The sequence below is a fragment of the Zingiber officinale genome, chromosome 1A, assembly GCF_018446385.1.
Source record: "Zingiber officinale cultivar Zhangliang chromosome 1A, Zo_v1.1, whole genome shotgun sequence".
In the NCBI taxonomy this organism is placed as follows: domain Eukaryota; kingdom Viridiplantae; phylum Streptophyta; class Magnoliopsida; order Zingiberales; family Zingiberaceae; genus Zingiber; species Zingiber officinale.
This window is the reverse complement of record NC_055987.1, coordinates 3,007,762-3,031,458: the sequence shown is the minus strand read 5'-3', so window position 1 is coordinate 3,031,458 and position 23,697 is coordinate 3,007,762. Positions and strand designations below refer to the sequence as shown.

General features: G+C 41.9%; 2 protein-coding genes across 4 annotated transcripts; both read left to right on the top strand.

The window, feature by feature from the left end:
- On the top strand, positions 1–2,728 carry LOC122015586 (auxin transporter-like protein 1). Of its 3 annotated transcripts, XM_042572578.1 has the most exons (9): positions 33–92; positions 193–274; positions 387–650; positions 738–923; positions 1,176–1,288; positions 1,377–1,560; positions 1,647–1,744; positions 1,816–2,281; positions 2,351–2,728. In XM_042572578.1, the coding sequence occupies exons 3-9, from the start codon at positions 441–443 to the stop codon at positions 2,582–2,584; spliced, it is 1,491 nt and encodes a 496-aa protein (XP_042428512.1). In that variant the 5' UTR covers positions 33–92; positions 193–274; positions 387–440; the 3' UTR covers positions 2,585–2,728. The 3 variants fall into 3 exon arrangements, with proteins under 3 accessions (XP_042428503.1, XP_042428496.1, XP_042428512.1); XM_042572569.1 differs by having other exon boundaries at positions 1–266; XM_042572562.1 differs by having other exon boundaries at positions 1–274.
- Positions 2,729–18,589: 15,861 nt separating this feature from the next.
- On the top strand, positions 18,590–22,435 carry LOC122015575 (receptor kinase-like protein Xa21). The gene is made up of 2 exons (XM_042572554.1): positions 18,590–21,785; positions 21,859–22,435. Exons 1-2 carry the CDS (start codon positions 18,683–18,685, stop codon positions 22,248–22,250), a joined length of 3,495 nt encoding a protein of 1,164 aa, XP_042428488.1. The 5' UTR covers positions 18,590–18,682; the 3' UTR covers positions 22,251–22,435.
- The last annotated feature ends 1,262 nt before the right edge of the window (positions 22,436–23,697 follow it).

Sequence of the window (23,697 nt, the reverse complement as noted above, 5' to 3'; positions counted from 1 at the left end):
CGGCCGCTGCCGTTGCTGCGTCCTCTGTTCTTAATCATTCTTCAATCTCTCCTCCATTAAATCCACCACCAGAGCAGCCCAGTGACTTCCAGGTACATTTTTCGGCCAAAAGCCTGCCACCACCAATCGATTCCTCCTCTTTGCTCGAGTTCCGAGCGCCTCCATTTACTGAGCCCCGCCCGCCTTCCACAGCATTAATTAAAAGGCTGGCCGGCGGCCGCGTCAGTGCTGCAGCGACCGCAGAGAAACTGAGTTATCAGGGAAAGGTAGTAAGGTATCCGTTCCTTTCTCTTCCTGCTTTTAATTCTCCAGCTGCTTTTATGCTCCTCGTCTGTGTGAAACCCAAGGTAATTGCTTGAGAGTTCATGGTCTTGAGTTGTTGTTAGTTCGTTAGCTCGCGAACTTGTTCGGGACGGTGAAGCTCGGAGGCCGAGGAGAAGATGCAGGCGCAGAAGCAAGCGGAGGAGGCGGCCATCGTGGCGGCGGCTGGCATTAGTAGCTCCGGCAATGAAACGGAGGAAGGCGGCGGCCGCGGCGGAGGGGACGGCGGCGATGGGAAGGAGGAAGACGGTCGCGGATTCAGCATGAAGGACATGCTCTGGCACGGTGGCTCCGCCTGGGACGCCTGGTTCAGCTGCGCCTCTAATCAAGTTGCTATCTTCAATAGCTCATCGCCTCTGTTTTGCAAAGAGAACGATCGATCTTGCTAAAGATTGCTCCTTTTGCATCGAACGCAGGTGGCGCAGGTGCTGCTGACGCTGCCGTACTCGTTCTCGCAGCTGGGGATGCTGTCGGGGGTGATCTTGCAGCTGTTCTACGGGCTCCTCGGAAGCTGGACGGCGTACCTCATCAGCGTCCTCTACATCGAGTACCGCACCCGCAAGGAAAAGGAAAACGTCAGCTTCAAGAATCACGTTATCCAGGTGGCAAACGCCCCCTTCTTCCTTTCCGTCCCCTGTATTGTTCTCTTCTGCGCTCCGATCCCTCTTCGCCCGTGTTGGTTAATTCCTCGTTCGACAATAATTTCGACTTTATCAAGAGATCGATTCCTCCTCATCCTCTTCCACCTCAAATGATTCGATGACAGACTGACAGTTAGCAAATTCCAAGTTCTCTTCACGATTGAGTTAAAATAACTGAGCTGCTCCTTTTCCTCTGTTCTCAACTTTATTCAGTGGTTCGAGGTGTTGGATGGGCTACTGGGGTCGTACTGGAAGGCCGTCGGTCTCGCCTTCAACTGCACCTTCCTCCTGTTTGGCTCCGTTATCCAACTCATTGCTTGTGCCAGGTGATACTTCGTCTTCTTTGATTTTTCAGAGTTAATCGTATCTGTAAAAAAGAAAGTTTGATCGATTTGGTGGTTTGTGGACGATCAGTAATATTTACTACATCAATGATCGGCTGGACAAGAGGACATGGACCTACATATTTGGAGCCTGCTGCGCCACCACCGTCTTCATCCCTTCCTTCCACAACTACAGGATCTGGTCCTTCCTCGGCCTCGGCATGACCACCTACACCGCCTGGTACCTCGCCATCGCCGCCATCGTCCACGGACAGGTAATTAACTAATTCATTAGCCGATTTAATTAGCTTGTTGATCCTATTAATTGTTGTTGACAAAACTGGGGGTTTGGATAATGCAGGCGGACGGCGTGACGCACTCCAGTCCAACCAAACTGGTGCTCTACTTCACCGGCGCCACCAACATCCTCTACACCTTCGGCGGCCACGCCGTCACCGTGTGAGTGATTGTTTGACTTGTCTAAAACTTATTATTCGAAGAGGACGAGGTTGACTTCTTTGTATGGACAGCGAGATCATGCACGCGATGTGGAAGCCGCAAAAGTTCAAGTACATTTACTTGCTGGCGACGCTGTACGTGTTCACGCTGACGCTGCCCTCTGCGGCGGCCGTGTACTGGGCGTTCGGCGACGAGCTGCTGAACCACTCCAACGCGTTCTCGCTGCTGCCCAAGTCGAGGTGGCGGGACGCGGCGGTGATCCTGATGCTGATCCACCAGTTCATCACCTTCGGCTTCGCGTGCACGCCGCTATACTTCGTGTGGGAGAAGGTGATCGGGATGCACGACACCAAAAGCATGTGCGTCCGCGCCGTCGCCCGTCTCCCCGTCGTCGTCCCCATCTGGTTCCTCGCCATCATCTTCCCTTTCTTCGGCCCCATCAACTCCGCGGTCGGCGCCCTCCTCGTCAGCTTCACCGTCTACATCATCCCCGCCGTGGCCCACATCCTCACTTACCGCACGCCCGCCGCGCGCCAGGTCCATCCATGTTCTGTTTCTGCTCGGCATTTCGTCGAACACTTGGTGAACTCTCCTACTTATTTGCAGAATGCCGCGGAGAAGCCGCCCTACTTCCTCCCGAGCTGGACGGCCATGTTCATCGTCGACGCCTTCATCGTGGGGTGGGTTCTGGTGGTCGGGTTCGGGCTCGGCGGGTGGGCGAGCATGACCAACTTCGTGAGGCAAGTGGACACCTTCGGTCTCTTCGCCAAGTGCTACCAGTGCCCCAAGCCTCTGCCTTCGCCTGCTGCAGGACCGTCCGCGCAGCCGAGCCGCCACTAAACCATCCACCGACGGCGATTGATCGCCGCATTAATTTACCTACCTAATTCAAAGCAACAAATTTCTTAAAACTAGCCTTGTTCGAGTTGTGTGTCATGTTATATTTGCATGTAATGGATAGTTGTGCTTGTGTTTGGGAATCCACATAGCTAATGGCGCCAATTTTTTTTTGGGGGAAATTATCATAAAAAATTTTGTTAAAAAGCCCAAAAGAGAGTTGAATAGTTGAATCTTATCTAAAATGCTAAGGCTTTTGATTCCCGAATTTATGAGTATTTACACAGACTATATGAATAGCGTAAGAACAAAGGTTCGAGGGTTAGATGTTATAAGAATTAAGAACATTTTGTATGAAGAGGTGGGTTTAAGGGATTATTATTTTGAAAGGAAAAAAAAGTTTTCGATGTAATTCAAAAAGAATATAATTGAGACCCAACTATCATAGCCCGACATAACACAGGCCCAATTTCTGCAATTGAAGTTGACTAGTCAAGACGTATTCGAATTGATTTCGTTCGGGTCTCGTGTAAACGGATGGGAAAGAAACATTTGACGGTGGAATTCATTTCCCAGTTCCCAGCCACGGCAACAAGTCCTTGCCTCAATTCAAAGTTTGAATTCCGATCTCATGCCTCTTTTCCCACCTCGCGTTGAAAAATTATCGTTGTATCAATTACAACAAAATCTATTTGACTTAACTTGTGGTGTTTGATGCGACTCATAGTTTGACTTGACTTTACCCCGGAGGGATTTCAATCCTCATTTTATCGACCTGTTCTGTGATTGAAATAAAACATTAAATTGTATGGTTTACATATTATTCTTTTTTTCTCTTATATCTATTTTAATATGTACACAGTATGTTGTTACTGTGGTAAACTTTTGTTAGTTGCATTGATATCTACCTCTTCAAATCTGATATGACGATCCACAGGAGGTGTCACGTGGTATCTAGAATTCAATAAACCAAGTAATGTGGCAGTTAAAATCAATGTTAAAGAGTGAAGATATCTTTCGCTCGGGCAATGATTATGCTAATCAAGTGTGGACAATTTATTCATCAGAAAAGATTTTAGTGTTTCTAAGTATTACCGAGCGGGTCTAAGGTAGAGTCACCGCTCGACGCTTCGATACCCCTATTTAAGTTTTAGAAACCGAGTAAAAGTTCGGGTATCCTGTCAGCTCGGAAGGCTAATCCCAAGTCTCCACTCAACTCTGTGTGTTATTGTGGCCTCTATTAAATGACTAAAAGCTGCTTATTTTCAATATTCATTTATAATGAAATTATAGATACGGGAGAAAGGGGAATTGGTGGAAAAGTTAAATCATTAATCATGTGCATCCATTATGTCCTCATTAATCATAATCTCATTTAAGATTTAGAGGCGACATGTCTCTCATAATTAATGCTCTTATAATTAATTAATGAATCAATTATCGATTCATTACTCTTTCATAATAAATGAGGAAGAAGAAAAGTTGAAGAGAGGAATGTATAAAAGGATGGTAATAAGAAAGGGAAGGGGCATAATTTTCTTTTTTCTAATTCTAGATGAACCTACATATTGTTCACTGCTCCTTGGAGTTAACTCTCAAGCAAAGTCGCCAGCGAGTTCTGCTGGTAGAATCCCAGAGTAGGATCAAATTAGCATCGTTTATGGGAATATCTGTTGGTCCCTTTGGAGGTCGACAAGAGGGGAGGAGTGAATTGCCCTGCAAAATAAAATAATCTCTTTCTCAGATTTTCAACTAAAACACTTGCATAAACAGAGTAAACAAAATAGAACAGAAAAACGAGGCTCATAATTTACTTGGTTACAACCGGGGAGGTTGTTAATCCAAGACAGATGAAAAGCGTACTAAAAAATCTCTTTTGGACGGAAAAGCCTCTTACAACGTTGACGCACAAGAAATAGAAGCTTAACTCTAAAATGAAGCGTATAAGTGCTGGAATTGAATTACTTGTGATTATTGAAAAGCTTCTGGACCAAGACTTCATTTATAGCCTTTGTTGGGGTGCCCCGAAAGGTTCCAAGCACCCTGGGGGGATATAATTTTATCCCCTACGCACGGATCACAGTTTGACCGCGATCTGGATAAATTCCAACTCCAGGTGCCGGAATGGTTCCGGGCGTCCGGACCACTAAGTCAACCAAGTTGACTTTCTGGTCCGGGCCTTCTACTCCGGTGCTGCTTGCCTTGGTCTGAGTCTTCCATTCCGGCTCCGCTTGCTTGGGTGATCTCGGCCATCCGGAATAGGATTCACCCGAACCCAACTTCTGGCCTACTCATCGAGCAGCATTCCTTCCCGGTTTCTCATCCCTCGAACGTCGCGTACATTCTTCTCGTCCACCGATGTACTCTTCCGTGGTCACCTCGTCCCTCAGATGCACCGAGCCCGTCGACTCTCTCCCCATGTCGTCCTTCTCGCTAGCTGCGTCTTCCGCTCGACTTCCTGTATTCCTAAGCTCCTGCACACTTAGACACAAGGGTTAAACCAAACATGACCTAACTTAACTTGTTTGATCACATCAAAACATCTTGGGGTTCCAACAATCTCCTCCTTTTTGATGTAAGCAACACAAGTTAAGTTAAAGTAAACAAACATAATAAAATAAGTGTAAGTAAGATATTTCAATTTTAAATTCACCTCCCCCTAGACTTAACATTCTTCTCCCCCTTTGATCACATAAAAAATGGGGTTCGTTTAACAAGTCTAAGGAATTAAAAAAAATATTTTTTTAAAAAAGAATTGACAAGTAAAGAATAAAAAAACTTTCTAAGTAAAAAATTTCTAAGTTAAAAATTTTGTGCAACATAATAAGTAACTTAAAAATATATTTCGAAGTTTAAAACATATTTCAAAATTAAAAAAAAATTCATAAGTGTTGAAGCACAAATTTTTTAAAAAAAATCTAAGGCAAAAAAAAATATTTTAACGGAAATAATTCAAATACTGTATTTTCTAAGTAAAAAACTTTATTAAGTTAGTAAATTTAAGTGAGATAATTTTGCAAAAAAAAATATTTTTGAGAAATTTCTAAAATTACAATTTTTTTTAATTTAAAAGAATTGAGAAAATTTTTCCTAAGTTTTAATTTTCTAAACCAAATTAAGTAACCCTTTAAAGCATTAAAGCATTATTTAATTTTAATTTTAATGCTTTTTCAATTAGTCAATTAAACTATTTATTTTAATACTTGACTTCCAGACAGTGGCGAGGCACTAGGCCTTCTTGGTTATTGGAACAACAGTCACTTTCTTAGACAAAACTTTATAAAGAAATTCACTGTTTAATTTTCTCGCTAAAAGCGCTAAATTTAATTAACAGTTCAAGTTAAACACGATTTTGGAACTCAATATAGATTCCATCCTACAGGGTTAATCAGGTATTTTCTAGGTACATAAGCTTTTGATATTTTTCTAATCTAACTTTTATGAAACCTATAGTTCCAGTTTAATCCCTTATAATTTCTAAAAGCAGAACTATTTAAATAGATAGAGTTTTTCAATTTTTCTATTTCTTCTTTTGATTTTTCATTTTCAAGTTTTATTTTATCAAAATCTTCTATAAGACATGATTTTGCTAAAATTCTTTTTATTTCCACATTTTTATTTTTTAATTTATTATTTTTACTTTTTAATTTGTACATAGAATTTGCCATAGATTTAAGTCCAAAATAAAGCTGATCAGGAGGTAAGAGACATACCTCACTTACCATATCAGACTTGAAGCCTGACTCTCCCCCAGTTTTGCTGCATTCATTTGAGGTCGCTCCCCCTTCATCGATGCTGGGTTCTGATGTACTTTTCCCTTCATAACTTGCCATCAGTGCTAACTCGGCATATTCTTGTATCTCGGACTCAGATGATGAACTATTGTCCCAAGTAGCTTTTAGATTCTTGTGCTTCTTGGGTATCTTCACTTTGTCCTTCTTGAGTTCTGGGTAATTTTCTTTTAAGTGTCCTTTTTGACACTGGTAGCAACGAACCTTCTTCTATTTCTCGGATTCTTCTTATTCTGCATTTCTTTAAATTTATTAGATCGAAAGAATTTTTTAAAATTCCTTACCATATACACTTCTTGATCTTCTTCTGAGTCTGACTCGAGTTCATCCTTCTTGGTTGCGTTTAGCACCATAATCTGCTTGATTCCTTTGTTGTTCCTGCACATCTGGCTTCATGTAATTCAAGAGTAGAAAATAATTCTTCTAGGGTACTTACCTCCAGATCCTTTGAAATGTAGTAGGCGTCGATGATTAACATCCATTCTGGAGTTTTGGGAAAGGCGTTGAGTGTGTAGCGTATGGTGTCCCGGTTGGTTACCATTTCATCGAGGTTCACGAGTCCGGTAATTAATTCTTTTACCTTTGCGTGTAGATCGGCTATCTTCTCACCTTTTTCCAGACGGATATTTGCAGCTTGTTCCGAAGTATATCTCTTCTAGCGAGCTTGGCTTTGGACGTGCCTTCGTGAAGCTCCAGGAATTATTCCCAGAGTTCTTTGGCTGACGAGTAGCTTCTGATGTGGTTGACTTCTTGAGGCGGCAGCACGCTCAGCAAGTGATACTCCACTCGGTTATTTGCTACGGAATCATTCTGCTCCTTCGTCCAAAGACTCTCTTCTTTTTCCTCTCCATTTTGATTAGTCGGAGTTACAAAATCGTACTTTATTATTAAACGAATTTCGAAATCGATTTTTAGAAATACCACCATACGACGCTTCCAGTGTGCGAAGTCCCCCTCGAATTTTGGTGGAACGATGCTTGGTCTGGCCATTGGTTGCTTGCTTCGGTCGGCGGTTAGTCCTTCTGAAGCGTCCTCGCTCTGATACCACTTGTTGGTCCCTTTGGAGGTCGGTAAGAGGGGAGGGGTGAATTGCCCTACAAAATAAAATAATCTCTTTCTCGGATTTTCAACTAAAACACTTGCATAAACAGAGTAAACAAAATAGAATAGAAAAACGAGGCACAATTTTTCCTTGGTTACAACCAGGGAGGCTGTTAATCCAAAGCAGATGAAAAGTGTACTAAAAAATCTCCTCTGGGTGGAAAAACCTCTTACAATGTTGACGCACAAGAAATAGAAGCTTAACTCTAAAATAAAGCGTACAAATGCTGGAATTGAATTACTTGTGATTATTGAAAAGCTTCTGGACTAAGGCTTTATTTATAGCCTTGGTCAGGGCGCCCCGAAGGATTCCAAGCGCCCTGGGGGGGGGGGGGGGTAAAATTTTATCCCCTATGCACGAATCATGGTTTGATCGCGATCTGGATAAATTTCAACTCCGGGCACCCGGATCCGAACCACTAAGTCAACCAATTTGACTTTCTGGACCGGGCCCTCTACTCCGGTGCTGTTTGCCTTGGTCCGGGTCTTTCGTTCCGGCTCCGTTTGTTTAGGTGATCTAGGCCATCCGGAATAAGGCTCACCTGAACCCAACTTCCGGCCTTCTCCTCGAGCAGCCTTCCTTCCCGATTTCTTATCCCTCGAACGTCGCGTACGTTCTTCACGTCCATCGGTGTACTCTTCCGCAGTCACCTCGTCCCTCGGACGCACCGAGCCCGTCGGCTCTCTCCTCGTGTCATCCTTCTCGCTAGCCGCATCTTCCGCTCGACTTCCTATGTTCTAAGCTCCTGCACACTTAGAGACAAGGGTTAAACCAAACAGAGCATATTTAACTTGTTTGATCACATTAAAACACCTTGGGGTTCCAACAATATCTTCCTCTCACTCGGCCACAGGCTACTGGGCTTCGAAGTTTGCCTCAGAAGTGGTAGCTTCTTGGCTGGATGAGGCAATCTCAACGCCCTTGCTCAAGGGTTGTTGAGGGGGAGGTAGATCAACCTCCCTTGAAACAGCACTAGCAACATCCGATGAAACTTCGGGAGTAGCTAGAGCTTGAAAGTCTGCTCGGTTGGCCTTCAAGAGCTTGCTCATTGATGCACCCAACATTGTAGCCTCTGTAAAACAATAAGGAAAGTAAGTTAGTCGTCACAGAAGATGAAGACTAGGAAACGCTTATCGAGCGATTTCTCCAGACAAGTAGCGTTAAAACTTAAACAAGCCCGGTAGAGAAGACCTTCGTTTTGGATGATGGCGGTGTAGTTGAAGCACATACCTACTAGTGTCTCTAACGCCCGTTGATACTGGGGACTCTTCTTATACTTCCCGAGCGGTGGTGGTTCTAGGAGCTCTCCTCTCTGGTCGATCGAGAAGTTGAAAGGGGTCGACATTTCAAATAGAAAAAAAAAATTGTTCTTCTATCCTTTGTGAGGCGAAGGGCTGCTTTCTAAAAACTTAAATCCCGCTTGGGACATAAACTTAAAGGCTCCTAACTAAACTTGCTCTGGATGAAAGAATTAATGGAAGAAAGTAAGGGTGAGTGAGATGTTATATAGCCAGAAAATCACACCCACCCCACACAGAATTCAAATCCAAGTTAACTTCCAAGTAAGGGTGAGTGAGATGTTAAGTATCGTTTCCAATCCAAGTTTAACTTCTGAAGATCAACTTGGATTAATAGTGTTAAGCATCGTTTGCAATCCAAGTTTAACTTCACTAGACCACATGAGTAGCTAGGTTAAGTTCTGTGCTTGTATAAATTTTTGTACAGGGGAAAACGGTGTTCCAAGTAGCAACCAACAATTGGTATCAGATCTAGGTTTTTGCCTCTGTGTGTTTAATTTTTAGTTAATTATGCACTTTTCATACATAAGTTTAGGCAGGATAATAGTAGGATATGCAAATAGATTAACTCTGTGGTTGCAGACTCCAACTCTTATGGCCCATTGTGATTGTGTATGATTGGACCCTCGGACATGTCGAGGGCATTTTATATGTATGCATGATTGTAATTATTAAATACAGCAGGAGTTGTATTAGTTTTAGGATTTTACATTCTGTTCGATTTAGATTACATGTACATTCCTTCGTGGAATATAGGATCAATAAATGTAAAATTTTATTTTTTGTCGCGGATCGTATCCTTGCGAGGCGTGGTGCTATTTGAGGACCAGAGGCGTAGCGGAAAAAGGAAGAAAGATAGACACGATGACATGACCCATTGGTAGCGGCTAGGGTTGGCGGCACACGGAGGACAACTATAGATGAGGTCATAATAGTTGGAAAATTAGTTTTCATATTTATTGCTTTTTTATGTTGTGATGTGTGTGTTGTGTTTGTGTGCTTGTGTGCTTGTGTGCATGTTAAAATTCCTCGTTTCTAAATAACCAAGTGGGAGAGGAATTAATTAAATTCCACGGTCTCCATTACTGGTTTATAAGTGATGCATTCAAACTTGCGTGTTGGCTCTGAGTGCCTTCCTCCACATCGGATGAGTTAGATCAAACTTCCTTAATGGATTATTATAGGAAATTATTTAGGAGTGTGTGATCTTCTTCATCTGAAGGGGCACAATCCTATTTAATAGACTAAGTATCAAGTAATGGTATGCACTAAGGCGCATTTAATAGTATCCTCCCGATCGGAGTCACTGCTATTATTTGTGTGACCGAAGAAAAACCAACTATTAATTTGCCATAAAGTTAGGTTGACAAGATAATAAAATTAATGGGTAAAATCTCCTCTTACAAATGTTTGAATTTGTATATGTCCACACTAATATGGCATACAAAATTCACGGTATTTGACGTAATTTTATTTGTCATAAAGTTAAGTTGATAAAATAATTAATGGGTAAAACATCCTCTTACAAATGTTTGAATTTGTATACGTCCACACTAACGTGACATACAAAATTCACGATGTTTTGAGGTGTTGGAGAATTTTAAATGATATTGTTTGAGGAATTAATATTATTTTAAATTCTATGGTTTTGACCAAATATTTGATCGAAGACAAACCAACTATTAATTTTATTTGTCATAAGGTTAGGTTGACAAGATAATAAAATTAATGGGCAAAATATCCTCTTACAAATGTTTGAATTTGTATACGTCCACACTAATATGGCATACAAAATTCACGGTGTTTTGAGGTGTTGGTGAATTTAAATGATATTGAGGAACCAATATTATTTTAAGGTCTTGACCAAATATTTTGTGATTCTTAGGATTTCAAATGGTTTTCAATCCCCTACCTGTTATATTAGAAGAGAATAAACTTACTGGTCCCAATTACATTGATTGGAAACAAAACTTGGACTGTCCTCACAAAAGTGAGAACAATAAAGGTGTATCTTATTCATTAGTTGTTGAAACATGTTTAGCGGTATTATCTACCGGTACTTGGTGTGCAGATACAGGAGTCACTGATCATGTCTGCAATTCATTGTAGGGGTTTCAGGAAACCCGACAACTATATGAAGGGAAAATCATCGTCTACATGGGCACTGCTACAAAAGTAGCAGCTGTTGCAATGAGAGATGTTTATTTATCCTTTGATAGGAATAAAACATTGATTTTGAGAAATTATCTTTATGTACTAAATTTTAGAAAGAACTTGATTCAGTTTCTAAACTATTTATGGATTGATATTCTATTTCTTTTGATGAAAAAGTAGTTGTCAAGAAAAATAGGGAAATTATCTGTTCTGGTACGTTGGTTGATAATTTGTAACTCCCACGATGCAACAAATGGAAATTAATAACACATCTTCTAATTCAAATAAGAGAAAGCAGCCTTCGGAAATGAACCAAACATATTTGGCATCTAAGGCTAGGTCATATTAACTTGAGTAGAATTCAAAGGTTAATAACCGATGGACTTTTGGTTTCATTGGTGGTGGAAAACTTTCCAACCTGCGAGTCTTGCTTAGAAGGAAAAATGACCAAGAGACCTTTTAAGGCTAAGGGGTATAGAGCCAAAGATGTATTGGAATTGATTCATTCTGATTTGTGTGGACCTATGACTATCCAGACAAGAGGTGACTTCGAATATTTTATCTCTTTTATAGACAACTATTTGAGATACGGGTACATTTACTTAATACGCCGTAAGTCTGAGTGCTTTGATAAGTTCAAAGAGTACAAGGCCGATGTGGAGAAACGTCATTGTAAAAGTATCAAGACACTATGATTTGATCGTGGTTGAGAGTACCTCTTAGGAGAGTTTAAGAGTTACTTATAAGAGATCAGAATTCAATCCTAACTGTCTGCACCTGGTACACCCCAACAAAATGGTGTGACAGAACGAAGGAATAGGACTCTTATGGAAATGGTTAGATCAATGATGAGTTATTCAGAATTACCAAATTCGTTTTGGGGATATGCTCTGGAAACGACAGTATACATTCTAAACATGGTACATTCTAAGTCAGTACCCTCTACTCCCATAGAATTGTGGAATGAGCGTAAGCCTAGTTTGAAGCATATTCGAATTTAGGGTAGTCCAGCACATGTGCTGAAGGGAGACACTGATAAGTTGGAATCGCGAATAGAAGTTCGCTTGTTTGTGGCTAATCTAGGTTGATGATGTCCCCTTGAGGAGCTCATATGGATTGTCATATAAACCCTGTAGGTGGACCTAGTCTGACATGACAATGAAGTTGAGTGGTACTACTCTTGGAGCTAGATATTAATTAAATGAGTTGTCAGTAACACATTTAATTATTGGACATTCGATATCTTAAACACAGGGAGGCTAACACACTCATAATAAGATGGAACCCATAATATAATTTGGGATTTGTGTGGTAGTTCAATAATAACTCTTTAGTGGTATGAGTTATTATTGATGAACTTGAGTTGGGTGTTCGGGGTGAACACAAGAAGCTCAAGCTCATCGGGAGACCAAAACTAATTTCTCCTCTCGGTCCCTGTTGTAGCCTCTATAAAGCCTTGTATCCAAAAATCCACTTATTACACAAGTAATGGGTCGGGCACATCCTTGCTTGGAGTAAGGGGGTCGGCCAAGCATTATTTGGAGCATAAGAGGTGGCCGACCACAAGCACATCTTGGTGTCCAAGATGTAGTTGGCCACATAAGTTAAAAGGAAGTTTTAATTTTTGTTTAAAACTTTTCTTTTTAGAGGCCACATGAAGAATAAAAGGAGTTTTTAATTTTAAAAGAGAGAGATTAATTTTAAAACTTTCCTTTTGTTGCCATGTACAATAGGAAATTTAAAAGAGAGAGATTTTAATTGTTGTTAAAATTTCCTTTTTTAAAGGGAGGCCATAAATAAGGAAGTTTTAATTATGTTTAAAATTTTTCTTTTTTGCCATGACCAAGGATTATAAAAGGGAAGGAGAGGGTGCCTTATGAGACACAACCAAAGCCTTGCCTCCTCTCTTCTCTTCCTTGTGGCCGACCCACTCTCTTCCTCTTCTCACTTTGTTTCTTCTCTTAGGCCGACGACACCATCTTCTTCTCTTCCCTTTCTTCTTTCTAAGGTCGGCACCTATCTCATCTTGGTGGCCGAAACTTGAAAAGAAAAGAAGAGATCCTTGGTGGTCGGTTGTTCAGAGGGGAAGAAGAAGAAGAAGGAAATTTTCTATTTTGGCATCCCTTGGTGGCTCGAGTTTCTTGGAGGCAAAGAAGTGATTCGGGTGGAGTTATCTTGGTAGATCGTCGCCCACACGATGTCCAAGAGGAGGAGAGGAATACAACAAAAGATCAAGAGGTCATTAGCTACAAAGAAAGGTATAACTAATTAATGGTTTCTGTTTCGAATTAATTAGTTAGTTTTCTTTGCATAAATTCTGAAACACCAACACAAGAGGCTAGCAATTTTATATTTCAATTTTGTGCTATCGATTTTGTATTTCGATTTTGTGTTTCGATCTTGTGTTTCTATTATGGTCTCTGTAGTTAAACCTAGGGTTACCGTAAGAAGTTAAATATTCAATTTCTTTCAAAGACTTTGTCTAAGAAGTGGTGGATGATCTCATAACCAAAAAGGCCTAGTGCCTCGCCATGTTTAACCTGGAAGTCAATCTTTGAAATAAATATTTAATCAACTTCTGTAATATGGTTTAACTTAGGAAGATCACATCGATTAAACTTGGAGTAAAAATGTTAAGTAACGTTTCCAATCCAAGTTTAACTTCTGAAGAGCAACTTGGATTAATAATGTTAAGCATTGTTTGCAATCCAAGTTTAACTTTAATAGAGCACATGGGTAGCTAGGTTAAGTTCTGTGCTTGTACAAATTTTTGTTCAGGGAAAACAGAACGGTGTTTCAAGTAGCAACTAACAAGTACCGCTGTTTTCATCACCATTGTCCTTCAGCTCCACGTGGGGATCTGTCTTCTGGTGCATATACGCTAGGTCTGTCCAAATCACCTCTCTGTCAACACCGACACCATCTTAGCCAGCCTTCGTCTGACTCAGATTCCGAACGAGATCAATAATAATTTGATATATTATTTTCAACATGGAAAAAGATGATTTGCTCACCCCTAACGACCCCGCTAACCTATCCCTAAGGCAATACAGAGGAGGTAAATTATGGGTGACTACTAGCCATTAGTGCAGAAGGCAAGATATGCTCAAACACACCAAGTTTTGACCTCAAGATCTCATATGATAATACTCCATACCTTAACCACCGCACCATCCCAAAGGGACAAATATATTGTTTTCAATGTGACTAGAGCAAATAATTATTTAAACAATAATGTGGGAATATTATTATCTTTTCTTTCATATCTCTTCTTCTTCTTCTTCCTCTTCCTCTTATCAGGTAGCTAACTAATTCTTTCATTGTCTACGTATGTTAAAAGAAAAGAAATAAATAAACAAAGAGAGAGAATTTATAGAATAAAGGGAGAGAAAGGAAAATGGTGTATACCCTATAATTCCATTCCCTTTCAGCAAAACTAAGAAATTTATGGAGATGTTTTGTTCGGATTTGTGAATCAGAATGGTAATGAATTTGATTATAAGGTCAATAGGAATGAGAATCAGAATCACATTATCAGTGTTTGGTTTAAATTTCAATAATGAGAATCATATAAATTTTCAATTTTATCCTTATTAGTTAATGCATTAAAAAAATCATTTGATTTTTTTTCATTTTAAATAACTGTAATATAAGATTTTACTTGTTTTGGCTTAAAAAAGAACTATAATGTAAAATTTTTTTATCGATAATTTAGCGCTTTTACTTTTTTTTTTCCCTTTTTCTTCTTTCGTCGGCACATCTCCTCTTTCCTCTTGGCATTTCATTCCCCATTACGACCCTCGCTAAGGGAAAAGAACCTAAACCTATAATTTGCATCGGCTACGTTGGCAAAGCGTCGCGATAAAATTGGATTACTTCTGCTTCCTCCTCCAGATCTCTGTGGGTCAGTGGGATGACGACTTTGTCGATTAGGCTGCGAGTCTGTTATTTGCTTATCGGGGATAGGTAGATGAGCCATGGTGGTTGTTGAGCAGTGGTTTACGTTTAAGAGGCGAAAGCTACGGCCTTGCTGGAAGACCTTTAACCAGATGGCCCTGGGAGATCTGATGGCGTCCAGGTTCTTCGGGTTGTTGTCCATTTCTCGTCATTTGGATAAATTCTCTGGGCGGGAGGATGGGGAAGTTGCAGTGAGAGAGAGAGAGTAGGAGACTATGTAACCGTCTAGAAATAGCTTTGCAGGTGACGGTTGTTGCTGCTGAAGGCAGTAACATGGTGTACTTGACTCAAACGCTGGATTTTCTTCGTCGGAGCTATTCCGACCAGCTTTCACTTTGCCAGCTGACGGAGGAGATGGGGCTGCGGCACGGAGGGATGCAGATGAAGGGGGACACGAGAATATTTAGTATTAAGGGAAAAAATTAATATTAGGTCAAGGGTATTTTTGAAATAAGAGAATATTTTGATTGTTGAAAATTGAGTACTGGTTGATTGAGGAGGGGGGAGACGAGAATGAATCATTGCCAAATTATAAGGATTCGTTCCTTTATTTATATTCTCATTCTTATAATCTAAATATTAATAATGACAATCAATTATTATTATTCTAATTCCTCACCCTTATTTCTCTAAACTAAATATCCCCAAATCTTATTATTTTCTTCTAACTTTCTATATTTTGAGAAAAAAACGTGTGAAATATAGAACAACGGTTCATCGTCGGCCAGTCCAATTTAGAAGGTGCTAATAGGAACGAGCACACTTTCCTTGATACCTAACTATTATAGCCCAATATATCACAGGCCCAATTTCTTGAAGTCAAGTTGACTAGTCAGACGTATTGGAATTGATGTCGCGTCTAGTGAAAATGAATGGGAAAGCAACTTTTCGCCGTGCCGCCATGGGCGCGAGAACGTCATTGTCTCAATTTTGCTTCCCAACTTTGAATTCCGATCTCATACTTCCTAAGTCTTTTCCCACCTTATTTGACTTTACTTGTTTTTTGTGCTGTTATAGTCGTAGTTTGACTTAACTTTACGTGGAAGATTTTAATCATTATTAATATCATTATTAATACGGGTTAATAAATTCGAAGATGACGTGATAGTTAAGTAAGATGACGTAGTAATCACATTAGTAATATCTTTTCATCTGAATTTGATTAATTGTGCAGTGTTAAAGTTTTAGATTCAACTAGACTGAATTATAATCCGATTGAGGAGAGACGATTATCCCTTAAGTCGGGTGAATTAGGGAGTTTAATGTCTTAAGGGTGATCATATCTTAAGATTGCCAAAATTAATACCAATCGGCCTTACGTGTCGACCGGAATGACTGACTCACTCCATACCAAACGAACAGTATGGTCAAAAGGAAAGCTGAACTCCTTACTTCGTACGAGTATCCATATATATACCTAGACGACCCTGATTGTCGGTTGCCTTAATTGATTTTAAGGCGACAATGTGCATGTATATCCGTCCAGTTTTAAAGTCAGACGAATATATATGCCCTGACCATACAAAGATCCAACCGAGCAATGACATAATATAACTCAGTTTAATATACCAACCGAACCACTCAGAATGTAGCTACGTCTCTCTTGGTAACCCATTTTAAACATGGGCGGATAAAAGCATGACCGGACCCGCATCACTTATCCTCATATTACCACCTGGACAGGATTCCAGCAAAGCATAGGCTATCAGAATAACTTCTATGGAGCATGAGACACTATATTATTTCTTGAACAGATTTCCAATATGACTAAAACAATATATCACTCTCAAACGAATATTTCAAGACTGTGCAGAATATAACTAAGCGGCTTAATGACTGAGGTAGATATAAAGGCGACCGACCTTAATGATTGGCCGAGTTATGCTCAGTGGAATCATCCTAACAAGGCAGCCGCCTTAAGGATCGACCGAGTTATATTAAGCATACAACATCTTAACAACTTGTCATAATAACAATTATGCGTAGAGAATATTCTCCTGGAACTTATTTTAGGGATCATTGTGTCTCCCATCAGCAGACCAATTAAAACAATATATTTCTTCGGGCCACCTCAGTGATAATAAAAACTATAAATAACAAAAAATGTATACATCTGGATCAGCGGAAGATTCCTTGGACGACTACTGCGTATCGCCTAGGTCGTATCCTCTTCTTTACCGAATAACCTCTGATACATTTTGTTATTTTATGATTGCAGAGGTTATATGTGGCGGTATATAAAAGGGGAGTCCTCTCTGTGACGAAGGTACGCTTACTAAATATCTATAACTTACTCTCACGTGCACGTTCTTATTGTCTTTCAGCCATCTGTCCAGATTCATACTGACTTGAGATTCAGAGGACCTTCACCAAAGACTCCCCTTGATTTTTAGACATTAACATTTTGTTAACTCATCTATTTATATGCAAGCTTCTTCTAAGAGAGAGAGATTTCATCATATCTAACCCATCATCTTTATAGGATTCAGATAGGACCAATTATGTTGGTCGACTTGCTCTACGATTCAAATAAAAGGTTAACTTGTATGGTTTGCATATTACCCTTTTCTTTTTTTTTTCTTTTATGTCCATTTTCCATTTCTTGTTATTGAGGAAAAATTGACTCAATGAAATGAATAAAAATAAACTTTATAAATTTCCCTCTTTCTATCAATGCGTATTTAATGATTAAGTAGCTACATATATTTAATCGATTTATATCATCATATCTGATATTTGATAATTAAATTTAAATACATTTTGGATAATTAAAAGATAGATATTTCTAATATTTTACTGATCTAATCCTTTATTAATTAATTTTGATGATGTCAAAAATTAAATTAAAGTTAATATCTATTTTTTTTAATATTAAAAATAATTTAAAATTTATTAGTAATTTATTATTATTATTTTTATATAAAAAATATGTATTATCATGATTCTTTTTAGTTTCACATTTTAAAATTGATAATTTTAATAATATTAAAAAATTCTCAATTTATTGGCTAATATCAAATATAATATCTGTATTTACCAGTTTAATATTTATAATAAAATATTGACATCCTATTTATATATTAAAATAAATATTGCATTAGCCCAGTGCTCCAAATTTATTTGCTAAGTGGAAAAATTATCTATTTTCAAAATTAACTAGATGAAATTAATTAAACGTGGGCCCAACTTTTGTGGGTCAACAGTCAAGTCGTCTAGCCGTGTATTTCCCTGGCACGCGCAAAATGTGAAGTCACGGCCTCATTATTTTGCCTTTCTTAAGTTTGAAACTGATCACAGACTGTTCTCCCACATCGTGTTGGAAAATTACAACGAATCTGTTTGATTGAACTCGTGGTGTTTAATGTTGTTTGACTCCTAATTTGACTTTTTTTCCTTGGAGGGTTCCCATTAATTGCCATTTAGGTTGACTTGTCAACTATTCCCACACAACGCCAATGAGCGAAGTGTTAATATGAAGTAGACTTGGTTTCGATTGTCATTTAAACACTGTCATTTCCGTTTTTTTTATTTTATGTCCATTTTAATATGAAGTCCATGTTTTTACTATCATGGTAAAGTTCACTTAATATAATATGATAATTATAAGATAAATTTAGTTAGGCTGAGTAGTTTTGGATGATTAATATAGTTTTACGGAAGTTTTCCGTTAGCCGATGATTAATTAAGTCCCACCGCTGACGTTGCAAAATTTCCAACACTAGTTTCTATTTAGTCAGTCCTCCGAAGTCTCACTTGCAGCTCATCCACTGAATTCTTCGTTGCATTCGGCACTGCGCGCATGGAGCTCATGCCGGTTCTTGCTTTGCTCCTACTCTGTCTCCTCACTTGCCACTCCGCCACCGACGCAACCGGACCGGAAGCAGACCGCGCCGCCCTGCTCGAATTCCGCGCTGCCATATCCCATGACCCCCGCGGCTTCCTCCGGCCGTGGAACGCCACGCTGAACTTCTGCCGCTGGCCGGGCGTTGCATGCGCCGACGCCGCCCACCCTGGCCGCGTCTCCTCCATCGACCTCACCGCCGTCGGCATCAAAGGAATCATCTCCCCCGCCGTCGCCAACCTCACCTACCTCTCCTCCTTGCTCCTCCCCAACAACACCATGTACGGTGAAATCCCACCGGAGCTAGGCCGACTGGCCGGGCTGAGCCAACTCAACCTGAGCTACAACGAATTGAACGGCACCCTGCCGGCGAGCTTGGATCTCTGCTTCAACCTCACTCTTCTCGACCTCAGTGCCAATTTCCTCTCCGGCGCCATTCCCGTCCAGTTCGGCTCCAATCCCCATCCCAATCTACGCCTGCTCAGCCTCGCCGGCAACCGTCTCACAGGAGGGATTCCCCTGTCGCTGGGGAGGATTGTCTCTCTCAGAACACTCGATCTCTCATACAATAAGCTCACCGGCGAGATCCCTTCATCTCTTGGCGACCTCTTAAATGTTTCCTACCTCGACCTCTCCTTCAACCAGCTCAACGGCGGAATCCCGACGTCGTTCGCGAACCTCTATTCCGTAGGCATGCTGTGCCTCTCCAACAACCAATTCACCGGAACCATCCCGTCGGCGATGAGAAATCTGACGAATCTCTGGTTCCTTGACCTCTCAAACAACTCACTCTCCGGGGAAATCCTTCCGCTGGAAAGAATGCTCCACCTTAAGGAGCTCGTCCTCAGCAACAACAATCTAACCGGAGGTATCCCCGATTCTATCGGGGGACTGGTAAATCTCACCTACATCAGCCTCTCCACCAACGACCTTACCGGGAAAATCCCTCCTTCCATCACTAATCTCTCTTTGCTCCGAATCCTCGACTTGGCGTACAACCACCTCGAAGGCAGACTACCGGAGGATTTAGGCAATCTCAAGACGCTCTCTTTCTTGCAGGTGTCGAGCAATAACCTCAGCGGCAACATTCCCCAGTCCCTCTTCAGAATCAGTAACTTGGATACTTTGAGCATGGCCTTCAACAACTTAAAGGGCACGCTGCCGGATGACATCGGCGACGCTTTGCCAAACCTGAGGGGGCTCGGTTTGGCCTACAACCAACTCGAGGGCCCGATTCCGGCGTCGCTGAATAACGCCGTGCTTCTCGAGCAACTCGACATCAGCAGCAACAATTTCAGCGGGAAGATACCGCGAAATCTGGGAAGCAAATTGCCTAATTTGAAGCAGCTATCCCTCGGTACAAACCAGCTCGTGGCAGCCGCCCCTGGAGACTGGGACTTCATCGCCTCCCTGTCGAACTGCACGCAGCTGGAGGACCTCAACCTCATGGAGAACCAACTCGCCGGCGAGCTCCCAGCTTCCTTTGCCAACCTCTCCCGGAGTCTCAATAGCCTCACCCTCGGCCGGAACCGCATCTCCGGAAACTTTCCGGCCACGATCAGGAGGTTCACTAACCTGGTGACACTGGGTTTGAACGAGAACCAGTTCACCGGCCCCATCCCCGACTTCCTCGGTGAGCTCATCGAATTGGAATCATTGATCTTGTACGACAACAAGTTTACCGGCACCATCCCGCCGGCGCTCGGCGACTTGATTCGGCTCAACGAGCTCTTCCTCAACGGAAATTTCTTGACAAGCACGATACCGGCGGAGCTCGGGAAGTGCCAGAATCTAAATATTTTGGACCTATCGAACAACCAGCTCACCGGCTCAATTCCGCATGAGGTTCTAAGCATCGAAGCACTGTCGAACTTCGTCGACATGTCCAACAACTACCTGAGCGGGCCGCTACCGCAGGAGATCGGCAATTTGCGCAACCTTCAGTACTTGTCCTTCTACAACAACAGCCTTTCCGGACGCATTCCGAGCACAATTGGAGAATGCCAAGTTCTGGAATATCTCAATTTGAGCAGGAATTTCTTCGAAGGGACCATTCCTCGCTCGCTCGCCGACTTGAAGGGCCTCATAGACTTGGACCTCTCGCACAATAACCTGTCCGGTCCAATTCCAGAGTTCCTAGGAAATTACCCAGACATGGAGAATCTCAATCTTTCCTACAATTCTTTCTCCGGTGAGATGCCAAGTCAAGGATTATTCCTTAATTCTAGCGAGTTTGACGTCGAGGGAAACAGAGGAATCTGCGGCGGCATCGCGAGTTTGCATCTGCCTTCCTGCCCAACACACAAATCCAAGAAGAATTGGCGGCTCGCGCTCGCAATTGCACTGCCGGTGACTGCTCTGTTCTTGTGTATTGCTCTCTTTACTGCTTTCTACGTGGTGGAACGACGGCGGCGGATTAACAGAAATTCCATGGTTCCGAGTGATCGGAATATTGATCAAGTTCACACAAAAGTGTCTTACACGGATTTGCTGAAGGCTACCGACGACTTCTCCCCGGAGAACTTGATTGGCGTCGGAAGCTACGGCTCGGTGTACAGAGGCTCCCTCGGCGACGAGCAAATCGCAGTCAAGGTGCTCGACCTCGAGCACCGCGGAGCCTTCAAGGCCTTCATCGCGGAGTGCGAAGCGCTTCGCAACATCCGCCATCGGAACCTCGTCAAGATGCTTACCGCCTGCGTCAGCATCGACTCCATGGGCAACGAATTCAGAGCTATTCTGTTCGAGTTCATGCCGAACGGGAGCTTGGAGAACTGGTTGCACCCTGAGCCGAGCGACAGGAAGTTCCACAGCACCAAGATGTTCGGCCTCGTGCATAGGCTCAACGTCGCTATCGACGTCGGCGCGGCCTTGAACTATCTCCACGACCACTACGACTCGCCGATTATCCACTGCGACTTGAAACCCAGCAACGTGCTTCTCGACGCCAACATGACCGCTCGCGTCGGGGATTTCGGCATCGCCAGGTTCCTCTCGAGAAGCTCCAGCGTTTACCAATCTTCTTCCGCCGCCATTAAAGGCTCCATCGGCTACATGGCTCCAGGTGATGTATGATCCAAAGAGCGTGTAATTTGGCCGATCAAATTCCCACGAGATGTTAATTTTTTTAGTTGCAGAGTACGGGATGGGCGGGCTGATATCAACGCAGGCAGATGTATACAGCTACGGGATACTACTGCTGGAGTTGTTCACCGGGAGGCGGCCGACGGACGAGGAGTTCAAGGACGGGTTTACACTGCAGAAGTATGTAGAGAGAAAGCTCGCCGCCGGAGTTGACGTCACCGGAGGCGTGGCGGATCCGGCGATGTTCTGTGAAGGGGGTGAAGAAGTGGCGTTGAACTTCGTGGTTGGGAAGCAGGCGAACGGAAGGATAAAGCAGTGCTTGGAGTCGGTGCTCATGGTTGGTCTTTGCTGTGCTAAGGCGTCGCCTGCGGAGCGGATCACCATGGCAGATGCAGTGACGAGAATGGAAACGATCAAGAATCTGTTGCTCATGACCAACATGTGATTGCTTAGAACATGGATTATACATTATCTATAATTACCCTTGCTCGATAAGAACACGAAGGGACCTATTATGTACCTAAATATGGGAATAAGATCAAATAAAACAAAGAGAAGAGTAATTATTGCAAAGAATATTTTTAAGAAGTCATGTATTATATACAATATGAAAGAGACCATTCTTTATCAGTTTTGTTATTCGTCCAGTGTTAAGGCTTTAAGTACCAACTCAACCAAATTACTAAGTCATTCGGAAGAGGGCCAATTAATCCTTAAGCCGATCAAACATAAGAGGTTTAGTGTTTTACTCTTGAATTGGGAAGCTAGCATGTCCGGTCATTCAATAGCCGACTTATTTAAGAGATATTCGACCCACCTCACATTCAATCGATTATTGTTTCGGTCGAGGTAAAGGTCAAACTCCCTACTCTGATCTGTGTACACCCGATCGACTCTATTACTGGTTAACCTTATGGGTCTCCACACGGGATAGAAGGCCTCCATTCGCATTCGACCGATGATTTGGTCGGATGGACCCATACATCTCAAACATATTCATCTCTTCTGCGCACGGGTGTCAAGCAACTCTTTATAAACTCGGTCGGACTTCCAAACCTCAAGTTTACTTCATACCCGTTAGTGTACAGATGATCAATTTAAGGTTCTATGAGAAGTAATCCATTATATGGTCGATCGGCTACAAAGCCGGCTAGACTAGGGTACTTAGTTTCATGTTATTTACCGGATGGGTTTTTAGTAGGCTCTGTTTATTATATTGCTGCCCAAACAGATTTCCACCACCACCCAGCATATAATCGAGCAGCTTAATGCACTAACAAACTTAAAGACGGTCGACCTTTTAAGCCGACTGAGATATACTCAGCAGACAGTAATTAGAGAATCATGACAATCTATCATAATAACAACTATATGTCAGAGAATATTCTACTGGAACATTTTTCAAGGATTATTGTTGATACGGTGCATAAAGGTATGACCTGGTCAAGGAAACATGGCAGTCAGAAGTCAAGAGGATGTGGCAGTCAGAAGTCAAGGGGACGTGGTAGTCAGAAGTCGAGGGGGCGCGACCGTCAGAAGTCAAGAAGACGGAGTATTGAGTCATGGGGGCTATGACCCATCTAACAAGGGGTCTGGAGTTCCAGGTCAGGAGTTAAGGTAGGTTACACGGATAAAAGGCTCAGGTTAGAAGCTTACTTTGAATGCTCGGTCGGGAGTTCCAGGTCAGAAGCTTACTTTGAATGCTCGGTCGGGAGTTCTAGGTCAGGGGCTCAAAAAGGTTGTTCGAGTAAGAGATCCAAGTCTGGAGTATAAATGAGCGCGCTAGTTGAATTGCTTTAGTCGAAAGGCTGGGAGAATAACATCAGGAATAAGGAAGAAGGGGAAGTAACTATTCCGGTCAGGATTTACAGAGCCGGACTTTCTAGGTCAGG